This window comes from Equus quagga, chromosome 11 (genome assembly GCF_021613505.1).
Source record: "Equus quagga isolate Etosha38 chromosome 11, UCLA_HA_Equagga_1.0, whole genome shotgun sequence".
Taxonomy (NCBI): domain Eukaryota; kingdom Metazoa; phylum Chordata; class Mammalia; order Perissodactyla; family Equidae; genus Equus; species Equus quagga.
In genome coordinates, this window is record NC_060277.1 from 26,086,200 (window position 1) to 26,101,396 (window position 15,197).

At 47.9% G+C, this 15,197-nt stretch overlaps 1 protein-coding gene across 3 annotated transcripts in view; it reads left to right on the forward strand.

Annotated features, from left to right (window-relative positions):
• The window catches only part of SCML4 (Scm polycomb group protein like 4), a 112,238-nt gene extending 98,725 nt beyond the window's left edge, over positions 1 to 13,513 (forward strand). For all 3 annotated transcript variants that reach the window (XM_046674652.1, XM_046674651.1, XM_046674653.1), the window contains 2 exons: positions 7,586 to 7,731; positions 10,279 to 13,513. In XM_046674652.1, the coding sequence (XP_046530608.1) occupies positions 7,586 to 7,731; positions 10,279 to 10,404 (272 nt within the window). In that variant the 3' untranslated portion in view covers positions 10,405 to 13,513. The remainder of the gene's footprint in view (positions 1 to 7,585; positions 7,732 to 10,278) is intronic.
• The last annotated feature ends 1,684 nt before the right edge of the window (positions 13,514 to 15,197 follow it).

The following is a 15,197-nucleotide window of genomic DNA, read 5'->3' on the forward strand; positions in this document are numbered from 1 at the left end:
GTGAAGCCCTGGGATGCCCTCCCATCCCAGATTCAGCAACCCTCCTGTCCCTCATTTTCATTTTCTCCCCAGCCCTTTGTTCTCTTATTTAGAATTAGACCCTGTTCAACTGTCTGAGTAATCTGTCCAATGGGAGGCCCAGACCCTCACTGGGAACCAGTTCTGAGAAAACCCTCTCTGGCAGAGCCCTGGTTGCACCCCAGAAGAGCCCCACTAGCTGAGGACTTCTGCCTCTCAGGATCTGGGGTGAGATAGAGAAACGGAGCCCGCCAGTGCCTGCTGCCTTCCACTCTAAGCAAACCCCTAACTGTATCCTGAATGCTGATTATCTCTTTACAGATTAGAAACATTAGTGAGAACTTTGCCTGACACCCTGAAAATGAGAGTTGTTCATAACCAGTAGGACCCCACAGGGCTGTGGGACGTTCAGAATCACACAGCCACTCAGTCTTCTTGGAATAAAGCTGCTGAGGGATGTAACAGTGGAAGTTCATTGCTGAGCCTTTGTGATACACTGAAGAAGAATGAAGCTATTCCCCCTTCATAGGTGCATTGACTCCTTAATGCTCCAAAGATTCCTTTTAACCAGTCAGGGCCCTCTTCAGGGTGCTCAGCAGAACCACAGATACTGGAGAGAGCCAGCCAACCAGGCACATTCTCAGCATCAAGATGGCAGAAGAGGGTGGGGAGAATAAGAGGACAGAGGGCAGTGCTGGCATCATTTTCCACTTCTGCTTACATCTCATTGGCCGAAATTTAGTCACATGGCCACTAGCTGCAAGGGAAGCTGGAAAATATGGTTTCAGTTCTAACCAACCATGATCCCAGCTGGAAATCAGGAATTCTACTACAAAGGAAGAAGTGGACAAAAGATATTGGGGAGACCACTGGCAGGCTCAACCACTCCTCCTCATTAGAAAGTTTCATTCCCTCCTGTTTCCTCCCATGGCACTTGTTTCCTCATCTCTAGTGCATCCTCTCTCCTAGGCCATTGCAGGAGCCGGACTCTCAGCTACATGAGGTCTGTTGCTCACGTTTGAATCCTCTACAGCCCCAGAAAAGGGGCCTGCTTGTTTGAGGCATATACCAAATAGCTATTTATTAAGCACCTACTATGGGCCAGACATTTTCCACACATTATTTATGACATAATATGAGTTATACTTTACAATTTATTATTATAGTAGGTGTATATTATTACAGGGGGTATTATTATATTCAATTTACAGATAAAGAAAGTGAAGATCAAGAGAAGGTCAGTCAAGTATTCGTCCAGGATTTGACTTCAATTGCCCCAAAAGCTTGTGTCTTTCAAAACTACCCCAGGGATTTTCAAACTATGCTCAGTGGGCTTTGAGGGGCCCCTCTGCAGTTCTAGGAGACGGGGAAGAGGGGATGGGAGCAGACAGGACCCCAACGCCCCACCCTCTTTAAGCAGGGCCTCTTCACGTTTGCAGGGTGGGGTTCTCTGTCTGCTTTGCCTGAACAAAGTTTGCACAGTTAAATACATTTGGAAGTCGTGGAGATAAACCACGCTGAACTGAGCGGCAGTATATTAGAGTAGGAGAGAAAATCACTGGCCTCCTTACCCATTTGTCACCTGGCTGCCAGTCAGGGTGCCTGCTGTGGACCCTCTGGAGGGCTATTAAGTTTTCCTTCCGCCCAAAGAAGTGCTCAGTATTGCTCTGAAATTGCATCCCAAGTGAAAGCAGTTGGTATTAAGAAACCATACCTCTTTAAGAGGGTTTGACCCAAGTCATAAACCCTGGAAGGAACCTAGAAATGGATTTTCCCCCACGGTGCTAATCAAAATAGTTTAAAACCACAGAAGCCAGAAAGCTGCATGAGGCTGCAGGAAGGAGGGGCGGTGTCGGTGACATGACAAACTTCTCAGCCTTCTCTTCTGTGAATGCTTACCCTGGCCTCCTGCTGTCTTGATGTGTTGTACCTGCTGCCTCAGCCAGTGGAGTCTGAAGGGATGTATTCACAGGACACATTTCCCTGGTTTTTGCTGATACTCAGGTGAAAATTCGAGAGCTCTTCCCTGTCTCTCATTCAAGATATAATCACCTAGAGCTATAAAGAGGTTTTGGATAGCAAAAGCTTCCTGATTTTTGCATTTAACAGGATGTGCTGTAGAATTCCCAACCACAACCAGGTCCAAGCTTCAGAATCAAGATACAAAGTAAATCTGACATTGTCGTTGCCACCCAAGTGTTTCCCATGGGTTGGACTTTGCTTCTATAGGGTATGGCATTGGGTGATGGATAGTCTTCTTAGCCAGAAAAAGAAGAATGGAGACAGTGCTGTCTGTGAGGCAGGTGGAATGAAAAGGTGTGGCAAGGGTTTCTTTATGCTGGGGAAAGAAAATAGGTTGAGCAGGGATGCTGGGGGAAATCATGTTGGGAGATTGGGGTCCATGTCATGTATATTGGGCTTTAGTCTGTGGAAACCAGACATTTCTGAACAGGGAAGTGAGCTGATGGCCACAGGATATAGGAAGATAAATGTATTGGTGATTATGGAATGACGTATGATAAGAAGAAGAAGAATAGCAACCACCTTTTGATTAATTCTTACTGTTTAATGTTTCACATGATTCCATTTAATCCTCCCAACATGGTAGGTGTTTGACAGGTGAGGCAACTAAGATTCAGAGAGATTTGGGTCAGTCCGTGCCAGCAGATACCTACTGAGCACAATATGCTAGGGGCTCGTCTCAGGTCTAAGGATGGAGCTGTGAGCAAGAGAGGTGTGGGCCCTGTTCTCTCACAGTGTGTAATTCCAAAGAGACGAACGTTAATAACAAATGATATTGCACAAACTTACAACCATGACTATTGCTCCAAAGGAAAAGAATGGATGCCTTGAGAGAATCAGATCTGAGAACCCCTCCCTCAAGGAGGGAGTCACTGAGCCTACTCTGACAAGTCAGGAAAGGCTTCCCAGAGAAGTGACAGTGGCGCCACCTGGAAGGCGAAGCTCAGCAGGCGCAGTGGGGAAAGGGGTGGCTGGAGGCTTCCTGGCAGAGGTCAGATTGCCTGCCCAGAATTCACAGTGTCTCTGGTGGCAGAGAAGGAATCCAGCCCAGCCTGGCCTCATTTCAAGCCTGTGGTCTCTCCTTGTCTCTAAAGACATCCTTTCTTCTGATGCAGGCATGTCAGCTTTGAAGGAATAAAAGAAAAACCTGAATAAAATCTAAGGATTGGTCAGGCTCTCTTCTATCTCCCATCTCTCTCACCTCTTAGTGTCTTGAAAATTATTGGACTAGAAATAATGAAAAACACACTGTTTCAAACTATCTGATGTTGCCCAGATTGTGGGCAAGCCTGGGCACCTCACACACTCTATATGGCCTTGTTTCTAGGATGGATACATCCTGCAGGGACCAGGTCGCTTAGAGGAGCTGAGAACAGATCTACCCTCCCCTTGCCTTCACGCCCATTCCCTCCCAACGCAGCTCCAGCTGCCAGAGAGGCTGAGAGGGCGAGGGACTTACAGTTGGCCTGATGAAGGACACGGAGGGGTCACTCTTGGAGGCTGACGGGCTTCCCTTCTAGATGCCAATTGTCAGGCTCCAGCCCAAAGCCACATAGTCACTTGATTCCTTCAATACTCCTGAGAAACAAGACAAAGAAACCGAGGCCCAAAGAGCATGATCAGGGCCCAGAAGGGGCTAGAAGCCTGGCTGTTGGCTTTTTGTTCAGTGTGCTTTGCACACGGACTCAGTGTGAGAAGGTAACTCCTTTCGTGTTGCACAGGACAGCCTGTGGTGTGAAGGGACCGTCCAGCATCACAGGCGGGAGGGCGGGACCTTAGCGACCCCTCCCAACTGCCTTATTTCACGCTGGAGAAGCACAAAGATGCTCACATAGCTGGTGGCAGGGAGGGATTTCTGACTCCCAGCTCATTGCTCACTCCATTCTTCCACACAACTCTGCTGTTAGCTAAAAAGTTGTCTCTGAATTACAAACGAGCAAAGGAAATTATGTGTGTGCTTGTGGGTGTATGTGAGACCAAGACAGACTCACGGAGGGCAGTACGAGTACCTGTGCTGTGAAGTTGACCCAGATTGCTTTAAACAGAGTCATAGTCATCCTATTCTTGATGAATGTGAGTTCAGCTTTAGAAACAACAACCACTCTCTTTAATTACACATCCATTCACAACTGGGTGTCACTTTTCACATGTCTCTGGCAGCCCGGTGAACACATATGACCATACACAAAGTTCTCCATGCTCGAGAATACCGCCTTCCCAGAAGGGCGTTGGGCGAGCGCTTTGCATGCTCTGTTCCTTTAGGAGCAACATTTTTTCACATCCATCATGTCTTACCGCTGTCCAGTCACATCTGCCTGGCCTGGTGGTGTCAGAAGGTGTCTTCCTGACACCTTCACAGCAGCTGGAGGGGGCCAGTGTCTTTATTATCTTTGTGAGCACAGACCACTGCAAAGGCTTTACAAACCTGCCACTGGAAAGTCTCATTTCTAGAGCGAGTTTACGTGCTTTGGATCTTGAGCCACTATGGAGGCGTGGCAGGCTCCCTGCAGCTCTCTGTCTTGTATGACTAAAGGACCCCCTCAGAGAGGTTCTTGAGCCGAGCCCGGCTGCTGCTGCTCCGTCCTGGAAAAGTGAAAAATGCCCAGAGCAAGCACCAGGCATCAGGAGCGAAGCCACTTTCCCGACTGGGCTGTCTCCCTCCGCAGCCATCACCCGGAGAGCTCCTGCATAAAGACACAGCAGCCCCCTTGCTCAGCCCCAAAATGATTGTGGCTGATGGGAAAGTACTTCTTTGACCTGGCTGGAGGGAACTTGGACTCCCGTGGGTGGTGCTGCGAATCGGTCTGGTATTCTTCCTTCCAATCAAACACAGGAAATTAGATTTGACCTCTGCTCTGATCACTCTAAAATCATTCTAGTACTGAAGACTTCCAGCCCTTGTAATCAGAGCATCTATTATCACCCTGATTAACGCCGACGCTCCGATGGAGTGGAATCCAAAGGCGAACGCGATTCCCGTGACTCCTCGTCCGCACGTTGAGGGCAGATGTCTTCAAATGCAGTGAAATCATCTCTAATGGGCGTGCATCAGCATTCAGCTGGCCACAGGGTGCCCTAACAGTTTCCCAGCAAAATGCCCCATGCCAAACCACCCCAGGGGACCCCTCCAGGTCCAACAAGGAAGAGGCAGGGAAAATCGCAAAGTAAATCCGATTCTCGACCAAACCATTATGTATGTAGGACAGACTCAGAAATGCAAGGCTGTGCTTTTCTCAGCACCAATGGAGAACTGTGCAATTCTCAAGCACATTGAAAAAAAGGAAAACAGAGATGGCAGAAAACTGCTGCACCCTGAGACTAGAAGGGAAAAGGAAGTGACGGCTTCTCAACTTCCACCTCAGAATTATTCCGGAGGGAAGCTGCCTCGGTGCTCAGAGCCTTGGCTTTTTCTGGCCTGAAAATGGGATTAAGAATTATCCATACATAAGTTATTTGTACTGTTTCTGCAAAGCATATTGATTCATTTAGCATTTATCGAACTCATATTTACAAACGTATTTACTTAGAGCCATGGAGGAGCCAATGATTATAACCCTTGTGATGAGAGGATCTCATTTTTCGCCACTTTGCCCAGTACACTGTACAGAGAGATGCTCAGTAGATGTTCGTGGAATGAATGAGAGGCAGACGAAAATGATCGTGGTGAGTCCATTCCGACTCCTAGCGACCCTGTGCACAGCAGAACAGAACCCTGCCTGGTCTTTTTTTGCCATCCTCTCACCTTTCTGTCACTGTATTAGACAGTGCTCAGCTGCTATTCGTAAAATCCTCAAGAAATTGAAATCCAGCTGGAGGTTGCAGACAAGTACATGCATAATTGTAATATGTGGAACATAGGAAGCATCTTAAAGGAAGAACAAAGATTTGGGGGTTTAAGGTAGAGGAAGGTGGCATCCAGATGGCAGGACACAGAAATGCTGCCTGTGAAGGGGTCTACCTGGGCTTTCACAGCCAGTGGAACCTCTGTGGAAAGGAGGAAGGGTAAACGCCTTCTAGGGAGAGGCACAGCTAAAGGAAGAGAGCCAGCCCTGGTGGTCCAGTGGTTAAGATTCAGTGCTCAGGTCACAACCAGTGTGCCCAGATCGGGCTGTGCAGCAGGGCAGGGGAGGCAGGCAGGGTGCCAGGTGCCTCCTTCCCTCTGTGGAGCACCTGATGCAGGTCAGCCATAGGGCCAGGCCCATTTCCGTCCTCACACCTGCCCTTCCAGGTGGAGAGCATTGCCATTTTACAGCTAATGAGCTGAGTCATGGCCAAATCGCTAGCAAAGGGCAGCTTCAGGGTTTGTCTCAAAGCCCTTCGGCTCCATGTAGGAAGGAAAAAGGGTCCTTGACATTGAGCTATGGACTCATTGCACAGGCAGGGGGCATCCACGAGGAGCTGAGTGGAGGGAGAGCACGAGGCAGTGGCAGTTTTGCTCCAGAAGGAAAGGAGCCCAGGCAGGGAGACCCATTAGAAAACCACTGCGGGGCTTTGGGAGAGAGGTTCCCGGATTGGGGCAGGGCTGGAAACGAGGAGAGCGGTGTGAGAGGCATCCTTCCAAGAGCTTCAGAAGACTTGAATGTGAGGAGCGAATCAGGCGCAGGAGGTAGAGACATCACAGAGGTTTCAGAAACATGAGAGAGAGGAGGAGAAGCTGGTTCTGGGGAAAGAGGAGGAGTTAGTTTGGGACATAGAAAAAAACGTCACCTCTAAATATTGCCGGGCATCTGATTCATTACTCTCCTCCTCTCTCACTTGTCCGGCATCTTTTAATCTGCCGTGTGGGAAACGCTTTATGCCACAGTGCAACTCATGCACCAATCATTTCTCAAGGACAAGCTATGGATCAGGCACAGGATTAGGCCCTTTGCTGTCCAGTGGGGAGATTGGAGTAAGTGCTCTCCAGACCAGAGGCAGTGGAGGCGCTCGGTGTGTACCAGGGGTGGTGAGTGAGATGAGGGCTTCTTTCTGCACATGCGGAGCAGGGAATGGACCCCTCACAGACTGGGCATCCAAGGACGTGGCATCAGAGACCCAGATGGAGGACCAAAATGCACCTCAATTCTGCCGCGTCTTTATTGTCTCAGTGTAACGCCAGTGGAGGCAGAAAGGACTCGAAGTCATTTTGGCCTCATAACTCTAGAAAGACCCGTTTGGACATTCATCTTAGCAAGCTTTCTCTGGTCACCAAGTATCTGGTTATAGGAGACCCAGGACCCACTGAGACAGAACTAAGCAAAGGGGTCTTTAAAACTCTAGCGTGAATCAGAATTTCAGCTGTTGAGGGAGGTCCGTTTTCTAATGCTTCGTTCCCTGGGAGAGCAGAGAGCTTTTGCATAGATGGGGAGGGTCTGCCTCCAGGAGTGGCCTCCCGTGCTCCAGGCCCCTGACGAGAGTAGCCACTCACAGCCTTCCTCTGTCACAGGAGGTCACTCAGGCCACCATCTTGGACTTGAGGGCCAGGTGGGAGCAGGCAGCACCAGGTAGGCGCTGAGGCCCTTTTCCCAGTGTCTGATGGCTCCCCTCTCTGTCCTCACCCATCCAGCCTCAAGCCCTTCTCCAGACGGGCAGGACGCCAGGCAGCCGAGGAGCAGGAACCCCTCCACCTGGACCGTGGAGGACGTGGTCTGGTTCGTGAAAGACGCCGACCCACAGGCTCTGGGGCCTCACGTGGAGCTCTTCAGAAAGCATGTATGCGCTTGGTGGTGGGCCTGGCCCGGATGGGGCAGTAGGGGAGGGGAGGCATGGAAGGAGGGAGCTGCAGGCTGTGCAGGTGGGGTGGGGGTCTGAACCAAGTCCTGGGGCACACTCAAGGGAGGCCAGACGGAACCACAGGCTTCTCAGAGCAGAACGACCACTTACTTTTGTTTTTAAGGAACACTTGTTCCATCTTTTTCCTCATTTTGACCTTTATCAGGAGTGCCTGTTTTCCTGCACCTCCATCCGTCTGTCTGTGCCTTCAGCAAACATCTATAGCACACCTACAATATGCCAGGCAGACTGATAGTGCCTGTTCCTCAGCCATTGAAGCTTAAATGAGAAAATGCACATGAAGTGTTCAACATGGGGCCTGGCTAATAGAGAACCTTCAGTTAGCAGATATTCTTGTAATTATTTAGGAGAGTCTGCAATATACAAAGACGGTAAATGAAAAAAAAAAGTAGGAATTAATACCTTACCTGCCAAGCTTGCTATGTTGGTTTTCCATTGCTGCTATAACACGTTACCACAAACATAGGAGCTTAAAACAATACAAGCGTATGATCTTACAGGTCAATGGGTCAGAATCTGAGCGGGGGTCTCACTGGGCTAGGATCAAGGTGTCAGCAAGGCTGAGGAGACTCCAGGGAGAGCTCGTTTCCTTGCCTTTCCAGCATCTCAATCCACTCTTATTTCTCAGCTCCTATCCCCCTAGCCGCATTCTCAGAGCCAATAACACCAGGCAGAGTGCTTCTCAGGCTGCCAGCTCTTTGGGTCTTCTGGTTTTTTCTTCCACTTTTAAGGACCCTGTGGTCATATTGTCCTCCCTCCCTCCACCCAAGAATCCAGGATACTCTCCCTATTTTACAGTCAGCTGGTAGCAGCCTTAATTCTATCTGCAGTCGTAACTCCCCTTTGCCAGGTAACCTAACGTAGTCACAAGTTTCAGGCATTCGGATGTAGACATCTAGGGGGATGAGAGGGAGCATGATTCTGCCTGCCATAGGTACCATTATTTTTTTCCTTTCTCTCTCTCATTTTCTTTGGTGATTCTGTCATCGAAATCGTACGCTCAGATCTGGGGAGGATCCTCATCTAACCCGACCCTCACATTTTATTGGGGATGTATTTGACCCCGCCTAGCAGTGGGGCCTTGAGAGCAAGGACCACAGCATGGGTTATGCTTAGAGAGATCTGGGTGGAGGAGTCTGGCTCTCTTCCAGAGTGGTAGGAGACGCTGGAAGTGTAGGAGGTGGGGTGAAGAGAGACCATTAGGCAACGAGGCCCACAGGTGAGATTCACCCACTCTGCCATTTTGCCAAGGTCATGGAGAGTGCATGACAGAGTGGGTACTTCCTCAATGCTGGCTGGCTGGAGAGATGAAAGAGAGGGGCTGGGGACCCCTGCACAGTTACATGAGTCCCGTAACTATGCATCTTCTCCCTATCTGAGCAACCCCAAATTTCTACCCATTGTCCTTGGTAACCTGAAAATAGCAGTGTAGGGGGACAAGGAAACCCAGCCTTACTGGGTTCATGAATTCCACCTGCATTCTGGAGGGCTACCATTCTCAGAGACAAATGGGCGGAATACCAGGACCTCAAGGCACTGGCATTCCTTTAGTAGTTCTTTGTGCTGAGCCCTGGGATGAAGCAGGTGCATTATTTAGTTGTGCGTCACCTAGTACTATTGACAGGGCCAAAAACACGTGAAATCTCTCACAGCGTATAATTAGTAATTTGGTAGTCAGCTAAAGGTAGGTGGGCTTACCAAGAAAAGAAACAGATTAGAGTGATGGATGGAAGTGAGGGCCTTATACCAGCACCTGGAATGGAAAGGTAACCGCTCGTTTCAGGGTCTAATGGATGACACTTTATCTTAGTCAGTTCAGGCTGCTATAACAAAGTATCACAGACTGGCCAGCTTATGAACAACAGCAATTTATTTCTCAGTTTTGGAGGCTGGAATTCCACGATCAGGGTGCCAGCATGTTCTGCTTCTGGTGAGAGCCCTCTTCTGGGTTTTAGGTTGCCATGTTCTCATTGTATAAGGGGGCAAATCCCACTCACAAGGGCTCTACCCTCATGACCTAATTACCTCCCAAAGTCCCCACCTCCAAGTGCCATCACATTGGGGGTTAGGATTTCAACACATGAATTTGGGGGCAGGGGCACAAACGTTCGGTCCATCGACACTTCTGGCTCCTTCAGCTCTAGACTGGATGAGGAGATAAACATCATATGAGGGATATTGGGAACATGGCTGGGGTTATGTTTGGTCCCTTCAATCAGGAGAGAGCAGGAATAGGAAAGATCCAGCGTATCGAATGACCCCAGGGAGATCATGGGAAGAGGAGCACATAGCATTTGTTTGCTTTAATTTATTTTTTCAAGAAGCTCTTGCCTTGGGACTAAGAGAATATGTATGGCAAATCCGTATTTCCTTATCTCATCCCCTGACCGCACTTTAACCATAGCCCCAATTCGATTGCTCTGACCATCTTCCCGGTTTTCTTTTTTCCTGATCCTGTTCCACCAGGAGATTGATGGCAACGCACTCTTGTTGCTGAAGAGCGACATGATCATGAAATACTTGGGCCTGAAGCTGGGACCTGCGCTGAAACTCTGCTACCATATTGATAAGCTGAAGCAAGCCAAGTTCTGAAGGTTTTGGAAAGATTGAAGCAAAGTCCAGACAAGAGATCTCAAGATCATCTTCTGCCTTACCCACACCCGGCCACCATCTCAAAGTAGATTCTCTTCTTAAAAATAACAGCCACAAAGACTTGGTCTTTTTATAAAACTTGTGCGTCTTTGCCTTTAAAAAAATTCAACATGGCCCTTTTGAAAGGCTCCTTTGTGTTAATGATTTGCCAAAAAATTGCAAAAAAAACCCCCACCAGCCCTATTGTTTTTAACATCCCAGATAGGTTGGTTGCTCTTAGAGTGGGTCCTATTTTTATAACGAGAGAGTGGGGAACTGATTGTTATCGCTCAAGGAGAAGGATGAGAGAAGATGCAAAAAGGCCCTTTGTCTCTGAGGCTCCTCAGGGACGCCCACCGCAGCATCACCTGTCTGTGCCGCTGACCCGGGGACCTATCATTGTGAGCCTCGCTTGATTCAGCTCTGGAAGCTGTCTTCTGAGGACAAATGCCTCACCTTGCACTATCTGGAAAACTTGAATTCTTTTGCTCTCTGAAAGAGAAGAAAAATCTTTTCTGTTCTCAGTTATCTGAAGTACTGTGTCGCCCCACTAGAGGGCAGACTGCTAATGAATTTTGGAGACCCTCGCTGCAGTAGCCTGGTAGTTCGGTACTCGGTGGCTGGGTTAGGGTTTCTGTGAACAAGATCTAGCTCACACAGACATAGGGAATTTATTCCACAGTCAGCACCACAGATTGCAACTTGGGAAGAAACTGTCTTCTAGAAGGTTCTAGTTCATATCCAATCGTTATTGACTGACTGAGACGCACATGCAGCTAAGGCAAGAATTTGGAAGTACATTCTTCCCAGATGGGACTTTGGAGCTCCTTCCCTTCCAGAGTCCTTACTGAGGTGTCGATGTGCTGGCACGCTGAAGAGTCTTGGTGACATTTATCCATGAGTTTTTCTTTAAAAAAGAGGAAGAAAAATGTCTCAACTAAGCTTTGAAATGGGAGAGTGTTGATTTCTAGTTACATTGCTGGATTATGTAGTTGTATCTGTGGCTAATTTTTCTAGTCCTCAACAAATACACAGACATGCTCTTATTGGGTTTAATTCAATTTACAAATAGGTTTTCCTTCCTCACTATGGCGTAATAGAAAAAAATTGATTTTCTACCCCTCTGCAGCTGTGTCCAGGGAAGGACGATGAATCCACAATTCACTAGGCAGAAGGGCAATCTTGTCTCCCTTCTTTTTATCTTTTCCCTTTCTCTCTTTCCCTCTGTCCTTTTTTCTTTCTCTCTCATTCATCAGGAAACATATCTTCAAAATGAATTCAGCTTTGCCATGGGCATATCCTCTTCCTTAAAAAACATCCATAGAGTTGGAGGTGAGGAGATGAATACTAGCCTTTGTGATCTCTGGGAGAGTGAGGATCAAAAGGAAACTCAGGGCCTCCCTTGGCCCAAATGCAGATTAGAATACACACACACCTTCCTCCGGGAGGCAGCCTGAGCAGGGGTCTCGGCTGGTGAGTGGAGCAGGGTGGGACTCAGCTCCCTCACCCCTCAGCTGGGTGCCCTTGTGCAGGACACGACCTGTACCAACTCGAGGGCAGCCCTGGGTAGATTTGCATATTGATCCTCTGTAAGTCAGTTAGAACTTAGACGAAGATGATAAATATTTCACACCCTGCTGTTAGACCTGCTTTGAGGAGCAATATTTGAGAAAGCACATCACAGCAAAAGCCTTTTTAGACACACAAATAGTGGCTGGACTTCAGGCATGACAGAGAAGGAAAGGAGGAGAAAGTCCTAAACCTTCCACAGAATTGAGCCTGAGTCGTCTGGTTGGAAGGGCTTAATGTCTGCTGGTTTTGGCCCCTCACCAAACGGCCCTGAATCAGGGCTTGGGAAAGAGTCTAAAAGATTCTGAAGTGATAAATGGACTCTGTCCGTCAAAGTTTGATAATTGTAAGTGCTCACTGCTGGTCTGGAATGAGATCATCTCACTCAAAAAGCCATGGATACTTTATGTCGTCAGAACTGCCAGTGTGAAAACAGTGAGGTCCAGAAAACCCCAGGACAGCCCAGGTTTCTCACGCCACTATTTTTGCTAAATGCTAAAACTTGTGGTGCCTCTTCCACCAGCATGTGTCTTGTTTAGAGTCTTGCAGATCTTCCTACCCAGCCTCACTAATGGCTCCCTCACCGCAAAAACCTGAACCTTAGTGCCCCCAAATTAAAATCATACTCCAACATCGAAGATATTTTGAGTAGTTTTCAAGGGAGAGATACTTCCCCATCTCAAGTCTAAGAGAAAACTGGATCCGTGTTCCTGTGGAACTGTCTCACAGAGGTGCTATCTCATTTTGCATTAAACTTTAAGCGGGACAGATTGATGAAGCCATGATATTTAAGGCTCGACTTTTTAAAAATCTCATTACTCTTAAAGTGAATGCTGCCATACCAGAGACTAATCTGGAGAGGAAATTCTTCCCTGCCTGTTTTTTGCACTGAAATGCAATTAGCCGACCAAATTATTATGGCAGTACCGCAATTATAATTAATTTTCACCCCTTTCAAAAATCTTGTCAAACCAGGCGGCTAACTAGCTTAGCAAATGTGAAACATGCCAGGCCATTTCCTCTAAACGCACCTTGAAGAGTCAGGCCACGTGTGTCACTCTCATGCAAACGCCTCACATTTGTGTTGATACCGTACTTGGTATTCCATCGCCATAGCTTCGCTTCAGGTTGTGGCAAATAATGATGTCGTTCTGCATAATTCCCAATTAGAGTGTGTGAGTGTGTGTGTGTTCACGTTCCAAACATTTCCAATTACGCCTGTCTGTTAAACACTTTTAAAAAAATCTAGAGACAGTTCCATTGCCTAAGGCATTTTAAATATTTTACGAAGCACGTTATTCGCTTTGCGAAGAAGGCAGGTAAAAGATGTGGGTTTTGTGTGTGTGTGTGTATTTCCTGACACTGTAGTTGGAAAAGCCTTTGGAAGTGGCTGGGAGAGTATCAACTACTACATTTGCTTGGTTAAAAATGCCTCCCCAGGGGCTGGCCTCGTGGCTGAGTGGTTAAGTTCGCGCGCTCTGCTGCAGGCGGCTCAGTGTTTCGTTAGTTCCAATCCTGGGCGCGGACATGGCACTGCTCATCAAACCACGCTGAGGCAGCATCCCACATGCCACAACTAGAAGGACCCACAACGAAGAATATACAACTATGTACCGGGGGCTTTGGGGAGAAAAAGGGAAAAAATAAAATCTTTAAAAAAAAAAATTTGGTCTAAAAAAAAAAAAAAAGCCTCCCCAGCTTTGTATCACTGAGGCAAAGACCACTCTATGCTGTTACTACTAGGTATCCCCCCCGCAATAATGTCAGTAGGGTGCACCCTGGATGCAACTGGGGGATGGCTCTGGGGTTCTGGGCCTGCCCCACTCAGGTGCTGACTGGACTCGACAAGCCAAGGAGGCTCCATGTGGCTGAGGGGCGAGGCCTAGCCAGGGAGCCCACTGGTTAGGGAACAGCCTTCTGAGCTATTCAGTGTACAGGGAACAGCATACCCTGGGCTCCAGTCATTTCCCTTCAGCAGGGCTGCCGAGTTTATTTCCTTTCAGCAGGAAAAAAAGAGTAAGAACCGCTCAGGAGAATCAAATACAATATTAAAATACGTTGGGAAGGAATACTGAGCTAAGGTTGGTTTGCTTGAGAAGGAAACCAGTGAGGGAGGGAAGACAAAACTATAGGTTTCTTAGGAAAACAATAAAACAGCACCTCTTCTAACCATCCCAACCCTTTAAGCTGCAATAACCTATTTTTGTATTTATGTGCTGTATGGAATATTTCTTTTTTTAAATTAAAATTATTCTTTAAATGATTTTTTTGATTATTTTAGGAGAATTTTATCATGTCTCTGAAGATAATTGGAAATGTCCAGAGGTGACCAGGGACTCAAATTTAGTCATTGTCAGAAGGTCTTGAAAGATGGAAATATCCCGCTTTCTTTCTAAAGAAATAGCCAGGTTTCCATACGTGTGAGAAGGTGAGTGCTGTCTGATATTTGCTCTGACCAGGCACTTTTATTTTATTTTATTTTATTTGAGGAAAACTAGCCCTGAGCTACCTGCTGCCAATCCTCCTCTTTTTGCTGAGGAAGGCTGGCCCTGAGCCTACATTCGTGCCCATCTTCCTCTACTTCATATGTGGGACGCCTACCACAGCACGGCTTGCCAAGCAGTGCCATGTCCGCACCCAGGATCCAAACCGGCGAACCCCGGGCCGCCGAAATGGAACGTGTGCGCTTAACCGCCGCACCACCGGGCCGGCCCCCTGACCGGGCCCTTTTCAATTCTTCTCCCATGGGGTTAGAGCGTGAGGAGATTTGACTCGCTTTTTTTTTAAACTTCAGATAACAAGAGATGGGGTTGTGAAGGAGTAGATGATTTTTTTAAAACCTGCAATATTTTGTTAAGGAGAGGGGTGAAAACCTGTCTGTGGATGTGGTTTATTTTTGTCATAAACACTCCTAGAACTGAGTGGCTGCCCAGCTCTGCCGTTGTCTTGCCGTGTGCCATATTCCCTGTGGCGTGAGAAGACAGACCATGCTGAGCAGCCAGAGGTGAATCCAGCGCTTGGTCAGATGTCTAGAGGTACGAACATTCCTGTGTCCAGCTTGCAATGTCACCCCAGCAGCAAGCCCCGCCACACTCACACACAGCCCCTAAGCTTTCAGCACAGAGAGCCCCAGCTTCCAGGGTGCCCTTCCGTCCAACGGTTATCCAAATCAAAAACAATTCCTT